The sequence below is a fragment of the Candidozyma auris genome, chromosome 2 (assembly GCF_003013715.1).
Source record: "Candidozyma auris chromosome 2, complete sequence".
Lineage (NCBI taxonomy): Eukaryota > Fungi > Ascomycota > Pichiomycetes > Serinales > Metschnikowiaceae > Candidozyma > Candidozyma auris.
This window is the reverse complement of record NC_072813.1, coordinates 2,368,454-2,390,226: the sequence shown is the minus strand read 5'-3', so window position 1 is coordinate 2,390,226 and position 21,773 is coordinate 2,368,454. Positions and strand designations below refer to the sequence as shown.

Below are 21,773 nucleotides of genomic sequence, written 5' to 3'. Positions count from 1 at the left end.
CTTTACGTGTCTCCATCTGAGCTTGTAATGGCAGTCAGATTCATGGACCATTGTTGAAAGGTGTTTGCAGTGCAGAATGTTTGTATCTTTGAAGTGCTCTATCACCTCCATTACCCTGATCTCAATTCTGGAAACTTGGAATTCGTATCCAAAACTGCCTTTTGTAACTTCTGAGACTAAAAATTGGTCTGATAGCTCAAAGGAGATTTTAACGAATTCGGTAACCCTCATGCCAGGAAAAACCAAACGAGAGCCTTCTTTCTGATTATATTCACGGGGTTCAACAAACCTAGCTCTCATAAAAAGCGTATAGCCGTGACACATGTCTGCAGTTTTTATAATTCCACTCAATTGACACCGTTCCATGTTAAAGTCACTATGAAGATTTCCAAACACCTGTGGGAATGCAGTAGGCGGAACCAGATACGAGATATTTTTAAACCAATATCTTGCACCTACAATGATGAAGCCACACTTGAGTCCCCGGTAATACATTGTAGGTATGCCCTTCGGGATTGCCCATCCCCATTGTAATCGAGAGCCGTACTTTGAATTTTTGAAGCTAGTTTTTTTGCATGCCTTCACAATGGAGGACCATTTGACGGTTGTGAATGTGAGAACCTTGTTGGTAGCAAAGTCCTTGTAAGACAACGTCAAATGGCTCTCATACGTTCGGTCAATCGGATCATTGTGTGACATTTTTTTGATAAAGTTGTTACCGCTTGTCTTTGGATCAAATATGTAACCATTGAATCTTCCGGTAATGAAGAAGTGTCCGACTTCATAAGAGAGACTCTCTTTATATTTAGGAGGGTGATCATACGAACATGATCTACGATCTTTCGCCAAATTAATATCCACCCTCCTTGACTCAGTTGTCCCCTCGAAAGTCACTGTAATTTGAATAGCATATCTTCTGATTAGATAACCATTGCAGCTCGTAGGATCAAGCTTAGGAATCTCACCGGAGAGCATTGTCGAAGGTACAGTGAATTTACCATCCTTGTTTGTGAGCGTACAAGTGTCATTTGAGCTATGAATTGGGTGTACCTCAAGTGTCCGAGAGTATCCATTGCCCTCTCTTTTATATAATATCTCCCAAAGTTCGACTTTTAGCTTCGAGATCGTTAATGACGTCGCCGGCGAAGTCAATGTTACTTCGATGAATGAGGCAATTTTCATACCGGGAAGAACTATTCTCTCAGCATGGTTATACTTAAATTCCAGATGACTTATATGACAATAAAGAAAGATCTTATGTTGACTGGAAAAATCCTTGTGGAAGACCAGATATGGAAAATATATCTCAAAATATGAAGGATATATGAAGCCCTGATATACAAACATGCACCCTCCAAAAGGTTGATCCATGTCAGTTGAACCTTGTTCGGTGGATGGAAGTTTGCAGGAATCAACCACCATGTAAACGAGCTTCGGATCATCTGAATTGACAATCTCTGAGGAAGCGACTGCTTCTGCTCTCATCAAAAAGAGAGATGTTGTGGAAAATCGGACCATAGACACGGTAACAACATGGGATCGGCATTTAAACGTCCTCGTTACGTGGTCCATATATCTTGATTTGCAGTAAGGTACATGCTTCACATCCAGCCACGAGAAGTCCTCTCCATTGTAGTCATCGATGTCATGCTTGCAAAATACATAACAAAAATCTTTAAAAGCACTCTGAAGATATCTCAGTGTATGTAATGGTAATTCCAGAACGTAACTCATGGTTCAGAAGGGTGGTAGAACAAGATAAATATATTCAGTTTAAGATTTCTGAAACGAACAGCCTGAAGAATGCTATTCATGGCTTGCACTTTCCCCTCTGGAAAACCTTCCTCTCTGAGAAAGCCTGGAAATAAATGCACCTGTTACGACATACCATTCTGGGAGTAAAACGATGGGTCTTTTATTAAAGGTATTTGAGGAACTCCATTTTTTTGCAAAAAAGAGAAAGTCAATAAAGTAGAATCTTTGAGTTCGATACCACAAGTCCAAGTATATCAGTCTCCTATCGTGGCTAAATGCACAATTTTTACTGAAATATTGGAGCAACACTCATACTGAGGTAAGTAGAGACTCTTTAATTTCAGGAGACACGCTTTCTTATCCTTTCTTTATATGAGTTGATGATGTCAGCCGCCATTGCGACGATTATATCAATTTCTGCACTTTTACACAGTGTGGAAACAATAATTCAACAAAGGCAAATCCAGGTTTGCCTCTATCCTTATTGAAGAAATATTCAAGCGACTCCCTTTCATCTCTGTACCATCCTTGCCATACGCCATCCCCGGTGCACTTTGTACTTTCGGCCGATGAAAGACACTGGACTGAAGGAAATTGCAAATTTTTTATTTTACTTGAGAGATTGGTGAGCTGCGGAATCATAAACAGGCTACTGCAACAGTAACTTGAAGCTTTACATAAAGTCTTCGATTAGAAAATGGGTTTGCTCTCAACCCAGAACGCACAAATCTTAGCATTTAGAAAACCACAAAAATTGACCAAACTTCCATATTAGGAAAGCTAGTCAAGGAAATTGTTGAATTGATTCTTCAGCACCTGCATTGTCCCTGCTTATTTCCTATCGTCTGTAACAGTTGTATGTGGCCCTTGAGAAACCTATATAGATTAGACTACCTTCACTCACTACAACATACTGAGCCCATTCCTTTTCTTGACATTAAATGTGGCTCTATCTACTGGCAACTTTCCATGGTCCAGACAATCGGACTTTTCTCTTGGCGAAGGCACAGTATAGTCGCTGCTGATACTGAACTCGGCGACGAAGACTCCTGAAGTCAGTAGTAAATAGCACACTTAATTCAGGTTTTTCTCTTCAGCAACTTTTAAAATTCCTTGTCTTTTCTTCCTCACACTTATCTAATTTGAAAATGCTGTGGGTAGTGCATATACCTCTCATATGTGGTTGGAAATTTTCTCACCATCCAAGTATTCAGACAATCACTTAACACTCTGATTATATCATGTTGCGTGGGGTTGCTAAGGCCAGGATACGGTGCTTGTCAACGTCCGCACCTAGAGGCTTCTTTTTCAATTTACCCGACAAGAAGCTTGTGGAGAAGCAAGACGAACTCAAACCCACCTCGAAGTCAAAGGTTGTCTTTTTGAATGAAAAGAACTCTCCAAACTATAAGGCGTTCGACCCTGAAAGAGACACTCCAGGATTCAGAGTGAACCAGTGGAAAGACAAAGTTGTGCAAAGAAAAGAGATTGAGGGATCGTATACTGCGGAGGAAGTGACGAACATAATGAACGAAACTTTTGAGGAACTTCAGGGTCTGAGGCCGAGCAGCTTCGACGGTAAAGATTTGCACGATCTAGAATTCAGATTCAAGTACTGCAAGCGTTTACAGCAGAAATTGGGCTTCGATCTCTCGGATTATCTCATCACCAGGTCACACAGTTTGCAGGACTTGTTGGAAGAAGTAAAAATGATGGTGACTCACAGGTGGTCGAGTGAAAGAAACCCTAACGCTGTGGTTTTGCGTCCAGAGGACTTTGCTGACGCTCCAAATGTATATTTGAACAGGGAGCTTCTGGAGAAAGCGCAGCAAAAGTTGTTCAAGCAGAAGTTGAAAGAGGCTCAGGCTCAAGGGTAATGCATAGGGATCTTGTAAATAAATAACATAAGACTATGTTTAGGTGTAGGTATTCTCTTTTACTTCTTAGTAACGTAAAAAATACCGGCAACGGCGGCGGCAGTGGCTATCACTACAGGAATAAGAGTTTGGTTGGGAATTCCTGCAATAATCTCCAGTGTCAGTTTCAATGGCCTGACTTTGCCCACCGGTGCCTCTTCGTGGGGATGATGGAGGTAGATGTCTGCCTTGGTGATATTTAACTTCTCGTGCACCTCAACGCAGTCCCTCAAGTCGTGATCGGATGTGATCGAAACAACATCACCCTCGTCGTCAACGTAACTAATAGCGTAAGTCTCGTCCTTCTCAAGCTTCATGGCTTCAAGATCCTTGCTGTGCAATTTCGAGTTAATCACATCCTTCAAATCCTGGAGGGTTTGATCTGGACGAATTGTGGCACGATGAACCCTCGTCACCAGTGCTGGAGAACGGAACTTAAATACAAAAACTCCTTCACGACCAGCTGTAGACGCTGTCTTGCTCATTTGCCTAGATGACGTTTCCTCTACCGCAGAGATAGAGTCTGAGGGGTTCACATCAATGTTGAACGATTGAAACTCTGAAGGGGTCACATCAGGGGCACTGATAGCCGAGTCGGAGTGAATGGACTCAGAGTCGTTGTTGTCTAAAGATGTCCAGAACTTGTTCCACGCAGGGCCTTCTGACGAACTCGAGACTCCGAGGTTCTCCAGGGGATTTTCGATCCGTTTGATCTGATTGAGCGTAGCATAAGTGAGCCTTAAGACATCCACCATGCCCACGATCTCATTGCTCTCATCCACAACGGGTAAGTTCAAGTAGTGCCCCTCGAACATCTGTCTCAAGGCCTGTTGAATGGAGAGATTCGAGTCGGCGAAGTCGGGCTGAGGCGTCATCACACGGACCACAGAGCACTTCTTCGGGTCGAGTCCAGCGGCAATTACGCGCAAGACCACATCCTTGGACGTGAAGATACCGCTCACGGTATTGTTAGTGTCCTTCACTAAAACAGCAGTAGTTCTATTTTCTCTCATCAAGATTGTGGCCTCGTAAACTGAAGACTTCACCGTAGTATACACTGTATGAGTTGAGGTCCCTAACACCGACTGTAATGTGGGCCCGTCCATTTTCGCCTTGAGGTCCTGAAAGTACTCAAACACCTGGCGAGGCTGGTCAGACATGCCCATTTCGGAGTGCACCGAGTCTAAGGCATCATATAGCTTCTTCGACGACGTGTGCAACCTCTCAAGCTTCTCCATCTGCTGCGCATACAGCTTGGTGATGTCTAGCACACCCACAATGTGGTTCTCCTCATCCAACACTGGCAAGTGCCTGAATCCTTTCTCCACCATAAGCGTAAGGGCATCCAGCGCCGGGGAGTTTGCTTGAGTGCAAATCGGATTGGGTGTCATGATCTGCTCGATCAGAGTGTTATTGGCGTTCAAGCCTGAACCCACAATACGAAACGCCAAATCTTTAGCGGTGAAGATTCCAATGAGCCCGCCAGCATCGTCTACCACGAGAATGCAGTTCTCTCTCTTGGCCAGCATAAGCTGCGCCGCCTCGTATACCGTGGCCAGCGCCTTGCACACAATTGGCTCCGAGGGCATCAAGCTCCACACGGTGCCTGGAGCACCTTTCTTCAGCCTGTGGACCCTGGAGCTCAGACCTCTCTTTTTCGAGAGTTCGTGCTCGATCTTACGTCTGATGGCCTCGTCTTTCTTAGACTGTCTCTTTCTGGAGTCCAGCGGTGGCGTCCGTAACGACATGGGGGAAAGGTGGAGGTGAGTTGTATTCTGTGTTGATATGAGTGTGTGTGTAAGGAGGACAGCTTCCTAATCGGGTCGCCGTTGATCGGACACGAAAATAGAGAAACATGGATTTTGTGATTTCTACTCGATGAGTTGAAGACCTTTTTTTTTTTTTTTTTTTGACTGTCAGTATATTTAAAGAAGCAAGTGACAGGGTAAATCGATTGTAAGGAGGGGGAGGTTCCTGCTGCCAGAGTGTTTTCGCAGCCAGCGTAGAGTAGTTGAATTGACATTTTAGGGATGCTGAGAGAGTGAGAGCAGAAGAAAAGGCATTCAATTAGATGTGTTGGTACATGAAATATTGCTTGTATGGATTCTTGCGGTCCCGTGAATTCTTCCTAAATTTTGAGTGACTATTTGTGCTTTCTTTCTTTCGTGAGGCACCAAGAGCGAAGTAGATTTTGCAGCCAGGTGGTTAGATCTCGTAAAAACCAAAAACACCGAAACCAAAGAAAAATCAAAAACAATTTCAAGAATCAGTTCTTATCTAATTTTGACACAAGCCAGATCTAAATGAAATGGCTTCTTTCACTGAGTACTGGCACAAGCACTTAGTGGGACACCTGCAACAATGAAACTTCAGCCTCATTTCGTGTTGCACATCTCGTTCATACCTCCAGCCGATAAACTAACACGCAAATGTATGAATCACAAATTAGCTCAAACTTTTGATACATTTTTATTCATCAATTGAATTTGTGGTTTTCATCTGTTTTGTGGAAGAAAGGTTGTCGATTCGAATTATTCCTCGGTTCTCTGCCTGATGCAGCCCTTCCTAATTGAGCGTTTTTGCAGCCAAGGGTACACCCCCTTACAGGCTCCAATATATATACCCCCCATTCCCCCAAATCCTTCCTCTTCTTCTTCTTCTTCTTCTTCTTCTTCTTCTTCTTTCTTTTTCCATTTTCCATATTCCCAGTAAATTCTCGATGATCGATCTCACCATTCTTCAAAAGGTCGCTGACATTGTCCGCATCATCCCCTTTGCCTGGATCGTCCTTGACTTTCTCAAGGATTTCCTCATTCTGATTATCCTCACTGGCCCAGCTCCAAAACACGTTGGTTTTATCATGGACGGCAACAGGCGGTACGCCAAAAAGAAGCAGTTGCCCTTGAAAGACGGCCACCTCGCTGGCGCCATGTCCCTCATTTCGGTATGGAGCACCTTTCCGTAGGCAGCCATTTCTCTTTCTTGGAAATACTAATCCCAGGTTTTGGAGACTTGCTACAGAGTGGGCGTCACAGATATAACCGTTTACGCCTTCTCCATTGAAAATTTCAACCGTTCCAAAGAAGAAGTGGATACTCTTATGGGCTTGCTCAGAGACAAGCTCAAGTACTTGGCTCTCTACGACGACTCATACGCTAGGGTCAATAAGGTCAAGATCAAGATTATTGGTAACAGGTCAATGATTCCTGGTGATATCTTGGAGGACTTGGAGAAAGTCGAGGAGATCACCAACATAGAGCTGGCTACGCGCGTGTTGAATGTGTGCTTTCCGTACACCTCTCGTGATGATATCGTGCATTCTATTCAAAATGTTTGCAACAATGGCGTCCCAAGGGAGTCCATCAGTCAGGCCGAGCTTTACAACAACATGTACATGGGCCCAGAAGCCCCCCAACTTGACTTGCTCATCAGAACGTCGGGCCACACCCGCTTAAGCGACTTCATGTTGTGGCAGTGCACCCACGACTGTAAGATTGAGTTTGTCAACACCTTATGGCCTGACTTCAAGTTCATTTCTGTGTATAGCATCTTGTTGAAGTGGTCATACTACCACCGGAAGGAGATGAGGGCCAAAAGTGAGCAGGAGCAGCAGGAACTGCTGGGCTATTCCGGTAAAGTGGTTGACATCACATCCCTTCCTCCACCACCTCCTTTCGCCACAGTTGGATCCAAGTAGGTGCAATCATATACGCGTTCAATCTATTTTGATCGTTTGAATCACTTTCTTCACCTCTTTTTTATTGCGTTCACGAACCCGGGCGTCCTCCACCTTGGCCAAGTAGCCCATATAGACTACTACCTCAGCGACCAAGACAAGAAGGCCCCCAAACACACAAAGCAACACCCTGTAACTGTCTCGCATTCCAGCGGAGGTATCCGTCCAGTACCATATGGCGTAAATAACACTCGCCACACTGATGAAAATATTAAAAATAGTGGTGAGATGGCTTCTGACTTCTTTGGTCGCCTTCGCCGGGTTCCAGTCGTCATCCAATTTCTCTTCGTAAAGTTTGAATGGATCGTCCTTTGTCTTATTTAAAAGCCGTTGATACTCCTCCTCCTTAGCCTGAAGGCGGAGTCTCTGCATTGACTCGAGGAATTCTTTCGTTTTTGGAGGCCCCTCAAATCTAGAATGTCTCTTCGAAAGTTGAAGCTTGCTGGTCCTAAGTAGCTCCAACAATGTCGGACACGGCGTGCACTGGCGGTAGAAGCTCACTAGATCCTTATGGCTTATAGTTTCACCGGCTAGTAGCCTCTGCTTCTCCTTTTTGGACAAACTTGACTTCTCTATTAAAGCTTTTAGCCTGTCGGTCACCATAAACTGTGTCATGAATGCAGTGTGATGGAATACTATGGAGCCTAGGTAAACTTCGGTTCCGGTGCGAATCGTTATCGCCATTTGGTAGGAGGTACCGCCCACAAAGAAGTTCAACCAGACTTTTGGAAATGACCGTTGCTACTTCAACCGTTGTTGGTGCGTTGGCATGCCAGAGAAACTCGTTTTTGAAGTCTCTAGAGGCTCGTGTTGTCTCTTGCAAGCCGTACGAGCCAATCATGTCTGCGAAAGATAAGCAGAACAAGAATAAGAAGAAAGAAGTGCCAAAGAAAGAAGAACAGGAGTTGTACGCGGTGGAGCTTGAGGATACTGCTCTTTTTCCTGAAGGAGGAGGCCAACCTTACGATACGGGCAGACTTGTGCTTCCCGATCGCAACGTCGAGGTGGTGAAGGTGTTGAGGCAGGGACTCACGGCAGTCCACGTAACAAAGGACAAAGTGGAGCCAGGGACACTCGTGAAGCTGGACGTGGACTGGGATAGACGGTTTGATATCATGCAACAACACACGGGCCAGCACTTGGTGTCTGCCGTCTTCGACACTTTCAACTTGGAGACTCTCAGCTGGTCCATGGGAGACACTATCAATTACATCGAGTTGCCACAGCGCGTGGACGAGGCCAAGCTTGCAGAGGCGTCAAAAATCATCAATGAGAAGATTGTGGAGAACATACCAATCACTGTGGCCACACCTGATGACCACGGCGGTGAGATTGACGTTTCTCATATCCCAGACGACTACGACATGTCCAAGGGCGTAGTGAGGATCGTTTCGATAGGCAAAATGGATACAAATCCGTGCTGTGGGACACATTTACAGTCAACTGGACAGATCCAGGCGGTGGCCTTGTTGCACCAGACAAATATTAGAGGAGGCAACTCTCGGTTGCATTTTGCGTGTGGTTCAAGAGTGGCAAGGCTTCTAGAGAAGAACTACTTGATGTTGAAGGACGTATGTGGGTCGCAGTTGTCGTGCCAAGTAGAAGAGGTGGGGACAAAAGTAGCAGAGTTGAATATGAACTACAGGAAAGTCCAATCTCGAGAGAATGCTTTACTCAAGGAGTTGGCCAGCAATAAAGCCAGTGCTGTTTTCGACACGTTGAAGTCAAAAGGCGTTGCTTACATTTATAGGGCAGACAATTCTCCAGAGTACTTGACTGCTTGCCAGAAAGAGCTTCTTACCCTCATCAACGGCAACACGGAAAGCGGCGTCAACTTGACCGACAACAACACCGTTGTGTTTCTCAACGGCGACTACAAATCTGGAACCGGAGGTATGATCAAGATCATGGGTCCCAAAGCGGAGGAGTTGCTGAAGGAGATAACGAAGCTCGTGAAAAACATGAAAGGTGGCGGTAAGGGCCCCAGTTTTCAGGGAAAGGTGGTGAAATACGAGAAGGGCGAGATAGAACGTGTGCTCGATTTTTTGGAGCAAATAGAGAAGTAGTCATGCCTACGAAATATGAACCGATATGTGTATATATACAAGATTAACGCTTAACCCAGGTAGGAGACTTTCTGGCCTTGACCTTGCCAGGCTTCTTTCTCTCGACAACTCTCGAGTCTCTGGTCATCAAGCCTGCTTTTCTCAATCTAGGCTTAAGCATAGGATTGAACACCACAAGAGCTTTGGCAATGCCGTACATGGAGGCCTCGGCCTGTCCACTCACGCCTCCTCCGTGGCACGTAATAAAAATGTTGTACTTGGATTCCTGGGCAACCACCTGGAAAGGGTATACAAGCTTTCCCCTGTCAATGTCTCTAGTGAAATACTCTGTCATGGCCTTGCCGTTGACAAGAATCAAGCCCTCGCCTCTCACCATACTTATGTTGGCCACGGCGTCTTTTCTCTTGCCTACGGTGTTGGCTCTGCCAAACTCGTCCAAGATCTTCACGAAACGCTGGGCTGCAACCTTTTCGTCGCTGGTGGATCTGGTGAACTCCTTCAACGTGGCTATCACATCATGAGGCATGAGCTCTGTCTGGATGCCTCTCAACTCATTCAACTTCAGCACCAACTCCTCATAGTGGCGCACCTTGATTCTCCCCAGCTGTGCTTTCTCCTTGTACTCTTCAAAAGAGATCCACTGTGTCTCCTTGCTCTCCCTCTCGTCAAGCACTCTCCTGGGGAGCTTGTGGTGCCTCTGCAAAAGCCTGCTCAACGAGCTCATCACCTGATCGTGGTAAGGGTTTCCCCCGTAGTATGTGCTCAAGAGGGGGATCACTCTTCGCCTTTCAAGTTCGTATTTGCTCAAGTTCGTGTAGCGTAAATTTCTGGGTACGGTGTTGGTGGTTTTAGTGTTGGTTTCTGGTACCAAGGGTCTAGTTTCCAACTCTTCCACAGGCACGCCTCGAGGCGTTTGCTGACACTTAGCAAAGCTGCTGCTGAGTAGCCTCCGGAACGATCTGGCACATCCCTGGGCGTAGCCTGGTTTTAGCAACATGCTGGTTGTCGGTTGGGTAAAGCAGGGTTCAGTATTAGAAGTTTTTTCGGGGCGTGCGAAACTCATAACATCAAGGATGGCGTAGGGAGGTGAGAGATGATATAAGTGTGGATCACATATGCTGCTAGGAGTCAGTAATTTCAATTCTTTCCAGATTAAAATGAACTTGTATTTGGCAAAATAGCTTCATTTCGAAGAGAATGGCCAGCGGGATTCAAGTCATCCGGCAGCAGAAGTAATGGGTGCGAAAAATGGTGGATATCTCTCTGTTTCTACCTGACTACTACTACTACAACCTGGAATCATTACTACTATATTAGGGTATAATACAGGCCTGGCGGGCATTGCAACTATGTTACATCAACATCACAGGTCGTGCAATAAAGACTTGATGCTATTCTTGCGGGGGGTGGGTTTAGGAGGCTCGGGCTTGCTCTCCTCTGCTTCTGGCGCACGCAATGGTGACGAGGCAGCGTTGAGCAAGGACGCAAGGTTGCCTGGTTTGGGGGCTTTTACCGGCGCCGGCGCCGGCGCTGGTTGAACGGGCTGTGTGCTAACTTGTAGCTGTGTGCTGATTTGCGGCTGTTGAGGTGGTGCTGGCGATGCCGTTGGTGCTGACATGGGTGGAGGCAGCAGACCTGTGCTGTCCGCATTAAGAAGACTCATGATTGAGGGTTTCACCCCTCCGTGCTTGGCTGGCTGCTGTGCCTGTGACGCAGGAAGGACCGGTGGAAGAGTAACTGGAGCTGGTGCTGTAGCTGGTGGTATGGTGCTCGCGTAAGGCGTCTGCTCGTACATTACAGGCACTGGACCTGAGAGCAAGGAGCCGACAGATGCCCGCTTGGGCGGGAAAGCAGAGCTTGGATATGGATGCTGGAAGGTGCCCACAGGAATTTCGGGCATCCTCGGTGGAGCAGGGGGAGGAGGGGCGGCTACTGTAGCGCTTCCAAACGAGCCATTGACATGTTCCTCCTGTCTGCGACCCAGAGGATTCTCATCAGGACGCCGTTGAGGCTTCACCACAATCGTAGCATCCACGTTGGAGAGCTGCGCATGTGTGTCAAACCCACCTCCAAGTCTTCCGTCCGCATCCAAGACAAGCTGTTGCCATCCGTTCTTCGCGGCATTTCTTTGATAGTAATTCCTGACCATCGTAGGGGTTTTGGTGCCGAGCATCTTGGAAATGATTGACCACTTGGAACCATATTGTGCGAGCAAGCGAGGGAACTCATTGACTTCGGTGATACTCCAATAACTTGTGATGGTCTTGCGCTTATCATCTGCGACTGAGCCATTAGCAAGACCATCTTGCGGAGATACCTGAGCGGATGGAGCCCCAGGATAGGCACCTTCGACGTGGGGCACAGCAACCGAAGGCGGCTGCTCAGTAGGCTTATCGTCTACCGATACCTGTACTTCTTCATCCTTACGTCTCCGTGCTTTCTTCTTAGGGGGCCGCTCCGCATCATCCTCACCGGAAATTGCCCTTGCCAATTCTTCACTCAGCAATGTAGCCCCACGCCTCCGCTTCACCTCTTCGGCGGGTTCGAGGGAAGGAACATCAGGCGTCATTGCTTCGGTCTCTTTGCTACTATCAGTACCCTCCAAAGGAGCGACATCTGTGGTTTCGGACGCCTCTTGCTCTTTAAGTTTAGACTTTCTTCTTGAAGGCTTCCTGGCTGAACGCTTTTTGAACTGTGATACCAAGTACTTGTAGTTGACCGCCTTCTTTGTCATGTAATAGTGCACAACACACTCTTCCGGAGTTCTCAAGCCACCTATAATCTTGGAAATTTGACCAAAACGTTTTGGAGCACGACAGAATGCCTCACAGAAAGCGTCATGCTCTCTCTCGGTGAAATTGTCCATAAAGTCTGACTTGATACGACTTGCCCATTTTTCCTTATCATGAACAATATTGTTTGAGTCCATGAAAACGAAGCTTTGGCGCTCAACGGGATCTAAAATGAGATCTGGAATCGTAGCAGAAACACGCTGAGCTTTTATCAATGGATCTTCATTCAGCTCATTTTCCAAACTTTTCAAGATCTCTTGAAATTCAGCCTCCGTTGTCACCAAATCACCGTGACGACGTCCTCTTCGTCCAGCAGGAGGTTGAGGCTCTGTTGGAGATTGAGCGTCAGAGACCTGATCATTATTCTTTACCCTTATATCAATTGACTCCAATTCTTTTCTAGCTTCGTCATCAGGTGGATGTAATACCTTGAGCTGTTCGTCGAGCTTCTCGCGTCTCTCATCATTTTCCTTTTGTAATTCATTATATTTCATCCACAATGAGAGACGTCTCTTCTTCATGTCACGCTCGCGACGACCAAGGATTTCGCTTATACGCTTGTACTTGGACGCAAAGTCAGACAAGTTCTGCTGATAAAAAGGATACTCTTGAATATTCTTCAATGGTTTCGCCAACCTGAACCTGAGGAAAGTGCCATCATCATTCTGTGAATTCTCAAATCTGAACTCAAAGCTTAGTTGTTGAAGTTTCGTGTCGAGTTCTGTAAGAGGAGCAAAGCAGCCCGCAGGGTAATCAACTGATGCAAGATCTTCCTTGGTGACTTGTTTCATCTTGAGTTCATCGATTGAAGAGAGGGTAGAAGTGGTGAGGTCTTTGGATTGCGTGTGCTCTGATGAAGGTGGCTCTGAGGGTGCTTCTACCTTCACTTTCAGCTCTCCCTCTTCCTCGGTGATGTGAATTTTGTGCAGTTTTTCACCATCAATTTCTTGTGGAGATGAATCTTCTTCGCGAGTCACGCTATGTCTTCTCTGACCTCCATCCATAGACTTAAGATCATGAACAACAGATTCGGAAATCTTCTTAGCTTCCAACTCGGAGTCAACATTTGTGGTATCTTCCCAGTCATTAGCGGTAGTCTCCTTGTCGCTCATGTACTCATCGTCCTTCATATCTTCATCTTCCTTATCTCGGACACCATCCTCAATTATTTCCTCACGTTGGTAGCGCAGTTTATTGACGTCGTCTGCACTAGCCTCCTCAGTGACGTAGTCGTCTGCATCATAACCAGACTTGACATCATCTGAATCATGTCTTCGTTCAGTATACCTGTCGGTATACCTATCCTGATATCTATTGATGCCAGACGGGTATGCAGAGCCCTTCGATGGGTAGTAAGAGTCGCCCCTTTTGAGACCTCCTACACTGTTAGTTAGGGAAGAAGAGCTTCTCTTCTCCTTGTAGGGACGAGAGCCCGTGAGAGACCTAGGCTTATCTCTCGAGCTATATGTCAGTTTCCATCGATTGGAGTGGTCATTGTCGTAGTCATATCTTTCCCTCTTGAAGTCTGGACCCGAATGCGACAAAGCGCCACTACCTCGATGATGATCACGTCCAGATACGGGGATACTATTAGCGTTATAGCGCGAGGAGCCATATGATCTAGGAGGAGGGCCAGATGCCGTGAGTGACGTCTTAGGCCTATCTGAGCGCCACTGGTCTCTTGCACCTTCTCTCGGTAGACTGGAGCTGCTGATCATATCTCGAGACGTCGATTCCTTATAATCCCAGGTCTCACGGTGCTCTCTGGGCTCTCTGGGCTCTCTTGCCTCCCTGCTGTCTCTGAAGTCCCTGCTATCTCTGAAGTCTCTATTTGAGCTAGGATATCCATAGTAGTTGCTGGCCGGTTCTCGTTTGCTAGCATTGTACGAGCCGTATGCACCTCCACTGCTTCTTTCATTGTAGTATTTTGCGTTGTAATTGTAGCTTGGCTTCAGCCCATACCTTGAGTCCTTCCCGTAAAGGTTCAGCCTGCTGGAGTACAGAGGCCCACTATTGCTTAAGCTAGACGGCTGTCTATAACGCGATCTGCCGTAATCAGTTCCAGCGGACTTATTTGAAGAGTATGAGCTCGACGAAGCTGCCTCTGGAGGTGGTGAATTCGTCAGCTTGAAGTCTCTCCTGGTGGAGGCAGCATAGTGACTCTTTTTCCGTTTTCCGTATTCATCTGTTGTTGCGCTTCCGTATCGAACGTCTCGGTCTCGATCTCGGCCCATGGGAGGCCCGCCTCTTGAGGTCGAGGACATGTTCGATAGATGTTGGAGTTATGTGATGATAGATGTTATTATGATGATGTTTGCTTGTGTCGCGGATTTTACTGACTTTGATGCTTGCGTGATTCAACTGATGTGGCCCGGTTATAAATTCGCTTCTGCTTATGCGCTTTACAGCAGGATTTTTGACGGCTGAAAGGTGTTTACTATGGGGTTTCAGGAAAAGGCTTGAAGAGGTTTTTTTAGTTGGATATCGCTTATGACGCATCCGTGCACCAGGCAACCAGGGATATGTGCTGGCTGTCACGTGAGCACCTACCAACCAGTGAGTTTAAAGCACTACGAGATTTCTTCTGGAATCCAGTTTCTTTTGCGGTATCATAGGTTGATAGCACTTTTTGTGATATGTGTTTTGTTCAGGTGAATAGTTGATATGTCACGACCACTACTATCGCTTGCCTATTAGTAGATGCGAACGTAATGGCTGCAAATCTGGTTAACAAAAGCAAATATAGTCGAATTGTTCCCAGTTCATTGACTACAATTGACTAATATCAAACTGAGACTTCTCTAACCTCATCCTCTTTTTCTTACATGTAGCTTTCATTTGTTAATATTCAGAATCTATTAAGTATAATACAGAGGAGTCATTGACTCTGAAAGCTCTTTGAGCTATATGCTTGAATGATTAAATAGTCTTCGAAGAACACCTACGTCCTGGATGGCTCTGCTGATGTCGTCATAGGAAACGTTGGGGCGCACACTCTTGCTGCCCACGTCAACCAACCCAGTACACGTTCTCGAAGTGGAGGCAAGCACAATCACCGACGATGCTTCCATAGCTGATATGATCTCCAAAAATTCTCCCTTTCTGAGTGTCCCCAACATCATATCGGCCACCTGTGCCGTGTGTTTCGTGTAGAAGTCGAAGAGCTTGTTGACCGTCAAAGTGGAGGAGGAGCTTCTGTCGTGGTTGAAAAGACAGCAGAGCACAGCTTTTTGGAGCAAGTTGAGAGACTTGATTTTACTTTGCGATGTGTCACCAAACGTGGCGGCACATACTTGGGCAACGTGGTTGATGAGCACTTTTGGAGCATTGGCAAACGTCAATTTGTCCACGGCCGTTTGCTGCTTTGTTTGCCTTTCTACCAACTCAATGCTCTTGTAGCAGATATCGAATGCCTTTCTTAAGTCACCAGTGACGGCGACACATTTCTTGCAGCAAAGTTGGATGGCCACAGGATGCATGATGGGGATTTCACTCATTGAGTCGGCGTTCTCCTTATCTACTAGAGAACGGAGTTTGCTGATGATCACCTGTCTCACCTGTTCGCCCGTGTATGGCAAAAACTGCAACGATTCAGGCGTATAGCCGTTAGACCGGAGGCGAGGAAGGAACTTATCTGTGAGATCCAAGGCGTTGGAGATGCCCACGAGCACCAACTTTGTCAGAAACACCAGGCTTTTGAGGGTCGATGCACACTGAAAGAGCTGGAATAACACCTGCTGATCCTTTGTGATCAAGTAGTCCATCTCATCGAGCATGACCACTAGAGCGTCGACGTTACAACCGCTGGTCAAGTACTCGTAGACATCGTCAAAGGTTTTTCTGTGCCCGTGGTTCTGGCCCGTGACGTGGCAGTAGATTTCGTGAAACACATTCTCGGCCCTGCCTACCGTCATGCAATTGACTCGCATCACCTGCACTTTTCTCGAGTACAAGTCGTATACGTGTTTTTGAGAGCCCCCGGTGAGTCTGTCGAGCGATAAGTTCACCTGAGCGGTTTTGCCAGTTCCTGGGGGGCCCGAGATGTACAACGAATTGCACTTGTTCTCCACAATACTAGTTTTGAGAAAACTAGAGAACTTGTGTGCCTCCTCTTCTCTGCCCACTAGGCAGTCTCTTGTCTCATCTCGAGCACCTCTCTGGAAAACTCCTTTTGCTTTAGCATACACAGAATCGGAGAAGTCGAGTTTTCTGACCCCCTGTTTCGACAATTGCAGTCCCAAGTCAATCACCGACTTCTTTTCTGGCGTCGTGGGAGGTGTAGCTAGCTGGTTAGATGACACTGGCTGAAGTGCTCTTCTCTTGGATGAGGTCTCCAGATACTGTGCTGATCTTTTCATATTAGGCATTAATGAGTGAAATGAACGAAAATAAGGAGCGAAAGTAAGTGGAATAGAGCGATTGAAAGGAAAGTATACTGTTATCAGAAATGAATAATCGTTGTGGATCTGTATCGTGAGAAGATGTAGCGACCTTATACATTTGCAAAGCGCGTCTGCCCTAATCCGGAATACTAATTACGCGAATCAGGGTATCGCGTAGCCAGGAGGGATAGATAGTCAATTTTGCCAGCGAAAAGCAATTGAATGAAAATTGGAGGGGAAATTCAGTTTTTATAGCCTTCTTGGTGATGGTGATGTTTTCAAATTTCCTAAATTCCCTTACTTTTGTGAAAAAGCGTGTAGTCCTTGATAGTTTTGTAAGGCACAGTGGACGCGAATTTTCCATTTCACCAGCCGTATACTGTAGATGAGTGAATACTCTAGGTGAGGCACTTGATTGCGATTTGACGTGAAGCTTTCAGAGTCTTGAAATCTAAAGCGGTGCTTTGACAATTTTCAAAAAGAAACTGGATTCGTATCCCTTTCAAACTTGAACGTTACGTTCACCATACGTGACCAAGTGAGTAAAGATATCGTACTCAATTCTGAGCCTATCTACAATACTCATCTACAATACTCATCTACAATACTCATCTACCATACTCAAGAATCGAACTTTCCCAGGCAAGCACCGCAGAGCAACCAAAACACAAACGTTCCTTACATTTGTTAGCACTTCATTTTCTGGCTTCACCATTATCTTCAAAGACCTTCACCCCACTAATTCAACATGGAGGACTTAGAAGCACAGCTAAAGGCTTCGGTGTACTTGACCGTGGCCAAAATCGTCGAGAAACGGGCAAGTGAGCTATCTGTCTCGGCGAGCCCGTCGTTTGTGGCCTCGCTAGTGGAAATTGTGTATAATCAAATGGTCACCTTGGGCACTGACTTGGAGCTTTTTGCAGATCACGCTGGGCGCAACGTGATCAAGCCTGCTGACATGTACATGGTGGTGAGGAAGAACGAGTCCTTGACCGAAGCGCTTAAGGAGTTCGAAAAGAGCAGCAAAGGTCACTAGTGGTCAATGAGACAATGGGCAATGAATCTACGTGAGTTACAGAGACCTGCGGAAGGTCTGCTGTAGAAGGATCTGTCTATCCTTATAATCTAAATTACGGGACAAGTCATCTTATAGTGGAATGTTTGTGTCATTTTTTGAGCCTACACGTTTTAGAGACATTTCCCCCGGCTGCAACATTTCGTGCAATTTTTGATGCCTTTCTCTGGCTGGCTGCTGAAGTTTACAAGAAGACGTCAAAGGTACGTCTCCTTTTATCTCTCACTCGATTGCACGGTTAAGTAATTACAGGAAGAGGGTAATGTTACTTATTAAAAAATACAAGTCCTGGGCATTGCGTTCGAAGCTGCTTGGCGAACGAGTACCTGATAGTGAAACAAAAGCACATATTGGGGAATTTTATATAAAAAAAAAAAGGAACCTCGGAATTGTGAGCGGTGGGCTCTTTCCATATACTAATGGAAGGAGATTGCATCTGCCACAAACAAATTGGCGCTCTCAGGTCCCCGACTCCTTCCTCACGAAATCCAATGACCTCACATTTCCAATACAACCCACAGACTTCGTTAGAAAATTATGCGTTCGATCTCGCTGGTAGTAGTATATGTTAGCTGCGACTGTTGGCTGCAAACAGCCTCTACCATAAGACACATGCTTTCAGCAAAAGGATGACTCCTCTGGCAATTGCAGTTATTCTCTATTTAAAATTCCCCTAAAAAACACTTATTCACATCCTTTCTCTGCAATTCCCCTATTTCAAGTTCCCCATTTGTAAGGCACAAAAAACCACCTACATACAACTGTTCGCTAACTCGGAGTCTATCCATCCACCTCTATCCAGCCTAAATACACATAAACTACACGCTTCAGTCATGTCCCGTGTTCGGAAGGGGCTCTCGTATGTGCTAGGCGACACAAGCGCCAACGAGAATCACATCTTGCCCATCAATGCTATGCAGCTCCTGGCGAAGTCCAAGTGTCTATTCACTGGAGGCAGAGACGGAGTGGTGAAAGTATGGAGTCCCCAAATAGACGGGCCCAGCCTGCCGCTGTTCAACATGGGGGAGTCCGATTCAGAAGAGCTGCTAGTTCAGGATCTCAATGAGCAGCTTCTCAAGTTAGAGACGGCCATACTGTCTACATCTCTTCAGCATCGGGACCTTTCCACAATGTACGACTCTTCGGCGACACTGAATAGAAACACTCATTTCGATTGGATCAACGATATCAAGCTTGTGAACGGGGACAGGTCGTTGGTGACTGCTCTGGCAGATCTTTCCTTGAAGTTGATCAATCTCAATACCAAAGATGAGAACGATGTACATAAGTTCTGCAACGTCCATACGGACTACGTCAAAAAGCTTCTGTCCATTGCCCTGCAGAACCTTGTTGTGAGTGGTGGCCTTGACGGAACGGTTGCGATCTGGGACCTCAAGACATTAAAACCGATTCTGCACTTTCCCAACTTCTCCGGTGCTCCCCACCTTCCTTCTTCCGTATACGCTTTGGCAAATAATCACAGCAACTTGGTCTCTGCTGGCGGGCCCAGCAACACAATCAACTTATACGATCGGCGTATCTCGAAAGAAGGAGGTGCCAACCTTATTAGAAAGTTAGTGGGGCACCAAGATAATGTCAGGTGCCTTTTGATGAACTCAGACTTCATCTTGAGCGGTTCTTCTGACTCGACAGTGAAGCTATGGGACATGCGTAACTTCAAGGTATACAAAAACTTTGAAATGCACGATGACCCGGTTTGGAGTCTCACAACTCCGTATGCCTCGTCTCCAGGCCTTGCTGGAGATTCTGGAATCTCTGACTTCAAAGTGTTTTACTCTGGAGATAAGGCAGGAAATGTTGTGAAGACGGATTTGAGTTATCTTTCTGCACACATTGCCGACGAAGATGTCGTGGAGCCAACATTCACTTCTACTGACCTAACACTTATAGATGAGAAGCTCGGACTCTGCACCTTGGTTGCAAAAGCCGACTCGCCAATCGTTTCGTTGTGCGTTGATGAGGACAGCTCCATCTTCGCATCGACATACAACGCACTTTACCGTTACTACATTCCAGATACTCAGCAAATGGCTAAGTATCAATACTATAGAACGTATGTTGACCATCTAGTCAACATCGACAACCAGACTGACGATGACCACCACCAAGCTAAGCTAGAAGGAGCCACAGCAGATCAATCTGATCTCAACTCTGACTTTTACGACATCGTCAGCCATCTTTCAATGGACACTACATTAGACATTCAGTCATCTTTCTCCAATTACCCGATGTCGGTGACAAATATAGAGCGGGACGCAATAGACGGAAATGCCGAGTATAACTCGATGTTTTTGTGTATTAATGGGGGCCCTTCTACTGAATTTGTTAATGCGTACAAGGAGGAGCTCAAGCCAACGACAATCGATGAGGATACCACAGTAGACCAGACCCCTGTGGAAATTTTGCTCAACCCCATTCCTGCTTGTCAAGTTATCTCGGTAGCGTTCAATTCACGCCCCATAGAAAGGTTTCCATTGAGTCCTAAGTCTATTGTGGCGAAGCGCATGCTTAACAACAAGCGCTGGATGGTTGTGCTTTATCACAATGGAGACATCAAAATATGGGATGTGTTCATTTGTCGGGTGATCAAGACATATCCAAGTAAGACAGGGAGTGACAAAAGACTATCTGATGATGACATGAAAGAGATGACTCGGGCCATGGACCAAATCGTTCAAGAAAATCAAACGCTAGATACGTTCAGCAACTGGTGTGAAGTGGAGATCAGATCAGGTAAACTCTTGGTGTACATAATGGAGTCATCTTCTCTCAATGTGGAAATTTACTACGACGAAATGGTGAAGCAATACCCATTTATGGCTCTCGAGAAGAACCAGGTAGCCAAAGAACACATGGCAAGAGCCGTTGACGATGAGAGATACCCATTGTCGATTATTTTCCTCAATTCAATTTTTCATCAATATGCTTCCTACGAGCTAAAGAGTGACGAAAAGGCCAGAGAAGAGCTAAGGGCTTCATGCGCAAAACTGAAGACCAGCGGGACTGGTTCTGAAGTGGATCTGAATTCTATTTCTAGCAGGGCCGAAGACTCATCCAAGATGAAACGACTCTTTTCACGAAGGTCATCGAAAGCTAATCTTGCTCTGATCCAAGTGGCCAAGCCTGATTCCAGCCCTGCTCAATCCTTTGCTAGTAATTTAAGCGACCTAGCGGATGATCCGCTCACCTTGACTGACACATCGAGCATCTCTGACCAGAACGTTGCTGATGACTCCATTCTTAAACTTATCCAGCAAAACAGACAAAAGTACATGGAATTCTACAATCAGCAGGGAAACAAGAAGACGGCTACAACGGCGATGTCTCTCTATTCAAATGACCCTGCGTTGAGTGGAAAAGATGAAGGCTCCTTGTACTGTCCGTTCATACCCGTGGAAAAGCTACCCGGAAATCTTCTAATCATCATATTTGAAAATTCTCCTGATCTTGGCAATTACAGAGATGTTTGCAGCTTCCACTTGGATGAGATCACAGCTTTGACGTACCCTGTACAGCTGATGAGCACTACGTACCATCTCATCAAGGACCTCAGACAAACTCTTCCAAGATGGATAGGGAACACAATTTTGTTTAATAAATACGATCGAAAGGATTGGCCCAAGGTTGCCTTCCAGCTTTTCGAGGCAGACTACTCATCTTACCCAGCAGACAAAAAAATTGGCGGCAAATCACAGAGAAAGATCAAACGTCTCCCACCTTTGGAAAGCTCGCTTAAACTCACGTCGCAAAACATGCTTCGAGTGAACAAGGTGTTACTTTACGTTACAGAGAAATTTGAGTCGAGAACCTTGGAAATGAAAGAAAAAAGGAAACCCTCAGACTGGTTGGAGCTAGAGTGTCGTGGCCAGATTTTGGACCCAACAATGACGCTACAGACAATCAAAACCAAGATTTGGAAGTCTAGCAGCGACATTGAGCTCCAGTTCAGAAGAAAGTTCGATTGATTACTTTGGTGGTACGGGCGTGCTGTGCACAAGAAATTTTCGAGATGAGAAACTCACTGGTAAAT

The 21,773-nt window shown here is 46.0% G+C and overlaps 10 protein-coding genes across 10 annotated transcripts; 5 read left to right on the top strand and 5 right to left on the bottom strand. All coding sequences in view use genetic code 12, as the record gives it.

Moving 5' to 3' along the window:
* Positions 1 to 2,996: 2,996 nt before the first annotated feature.
* Positions 2,997 to 3,632, top strand: CJI96_0002550 (mitochondrial 54S ribosomal protein mL50 MRPL13; the record flags this gene model as incomplete). Its single annotated transcript, XM_029036063.2, has 1 exon — positions 2,997 to 3,632. One exon carries the CDS (start codon positions 2,997 to 2,999, stop codon positions 3,630 to 3,632), a length of 636 nt encoding a protein of 211 aa, XP_028891305.1.
* A 59-nt stretch (positions 3,633 to 3,691) lies between these two features.
* Positions 3,692 to 5,419, bottom strand: CJI96_0002549 (uncharacterized protein; the record flags this gene model as incomplete). The annotated part of the gene is made up of 1 exon (XM_029036062.2): positions 3,692 to 5,419. The coding sequence occupies one exon, from the start codon at positions 5,417 to 5,419 to the stop codon at positions 3,692 to 3,694; it is 1,728 nt and encodes a 575-aa protein (XP_028891304.1).
* A 971-nt stretch (positions 5,420 to 6,390) lies between these two features.
* On the top strand, positions 6,391 to 7,368 carry SRT1 (ditrans,polycis-polyprenyl diphosphate synthase; the record flags this gene model as incomplete). The annotated part of the gene is made up of 2 exons (XM_029036061.2): positions 6,391 to 6,615; positions 6,673 to 7,368. The coding sequence occupies 2 exons, from the start codon at positions 6,391 to 6,393 to the stop codon at positions 7,366 to 7,368; spliced, it is 921 nt and encodes a 306-aa protein (XP_028891303.2).
* Positions 7,369 to 7,386: 18 nt separating this feature from the next.
* VPH2 (Vph2p) lies at positions 7,387 to 8,010 on the bottom strand (the record flags this gene model as incomplete). The annotated part of the gene is made up of 1 exon (XM_029036060.2): positions 7,387 to 8,010. The coding sequence occupies one exon, from the start codon at positions 8,008 to 8,010 to the stop codon at positions 7,387 to 7,389; it is 624 nt and encodes a 207-aa protein (XP_028891302.2).
* Positions 8,011 to 8,138: 128 nt separating this feature from the next.
* CJI96_0002546 (putative alanine--tRNA ligase) lies at positions 8,139 to 9,473 on the top strand (the record flags this gene model as incomplete). Its single annotated transcript, XM_029036059.2, has 1 exon — positions 8,139 to 9,473. One exon carries the CDS (start codon positions 8,139 to 8,141, stop codon positions 9,471 to 9,473), a length of 1,335 nt encoding a protein of 444 aa, XP_028891301.2.
* Positions 9,474 to 9,516: 43 nt separating this feature from the next.
* MRPS9 (mitochondrial 37S ribosomal protein uS9m) lies at positions 9,517 to 10,470 on the bottom strand (the record flags this gene model as incomplete). Its single annotated transcript, XM_029036058.2, has 1 exon — positions 9,517 to 10,470. One exon carries the CDS (start codon positions 10,468 to 10,470, stop codon positions 9,517 to 9,519), a length of 954 nt encoding a protein of 317 aa, XP_028891300.2.
* A 366-nt stretch (positions 10,471 to 10,836) lies between these two features.
* SNT1 (Snt1p) lies at positions 10,837 to 14,529 on the bottom strand (the record flags this gene model as incomplete). Its single annotated transcript, XM_029036057.2, has 1 exon — positions 10,837 to 14,529. The coding sequence occupies one exon, from the start codon at positions 14,527 to 14,529 to the stop codon at positions 10,837 to 10,839; it is 3,693 nt and encodes a 1,230-aa protein (XP_028891299.2).
* Positions 14,530 to 15,168: 639 nt separating this feature from the next.
* CDC6 (AAA family ATPase CDC6) lies at positions 15,169 to 16,623 on the bottom strand (the record flags this gene model as incomplete). Its single annotated transcript, XM_029036056.2, has 1 exon — positions 15,169 to 16,623. The coding sequence occupies one exon, from the start codon at positions 16,621 to 16,623 to the stop codon at positions 15,169 to 15,171; it is 1,455 nt and encodes a 484-aa protein (XP_028891298.2).
* A 772-nt stretch (positions 16,624 to 17,395) lies between these two features.
* CJI96_0002542 (uncharacterized protein) lies at positions 17,396 to 17,683 on the top strand (the record flags this gene model as incomplete). The annotated part of the gene is made up of 1 exon (XM_029036055.2): positions 17,396 to 17,683. One exon carries the CDS (start codon positions 17,396 to 17,398, stop codon positions 17,681 to 17,683), a length of 288 nt encoding a protein of 95 aa, XP_028891297.1.
* Positions 17,684 to 18,555: 872 nt separating this feature from the next.
* On the top strand, positions 18,556 to 21,708 carry CJI96_0002541 (uncharacterized protein; the record flags this gene model as incomplete). The annotated part of the gene is made up of 1 exon (XM_029036054.2): positions 18,556 to 21,708. One exon carries the CDS (start codon positions 18,556 to 18,558, stop codon positions 21,706 to 21,708), a length of 3,153 nt encoding a protein of 1,050 aa, XP_028891296.2.
* Between the last annotated feature and the right edge of the window lie 65 nt (positions 21,709 to 21,773).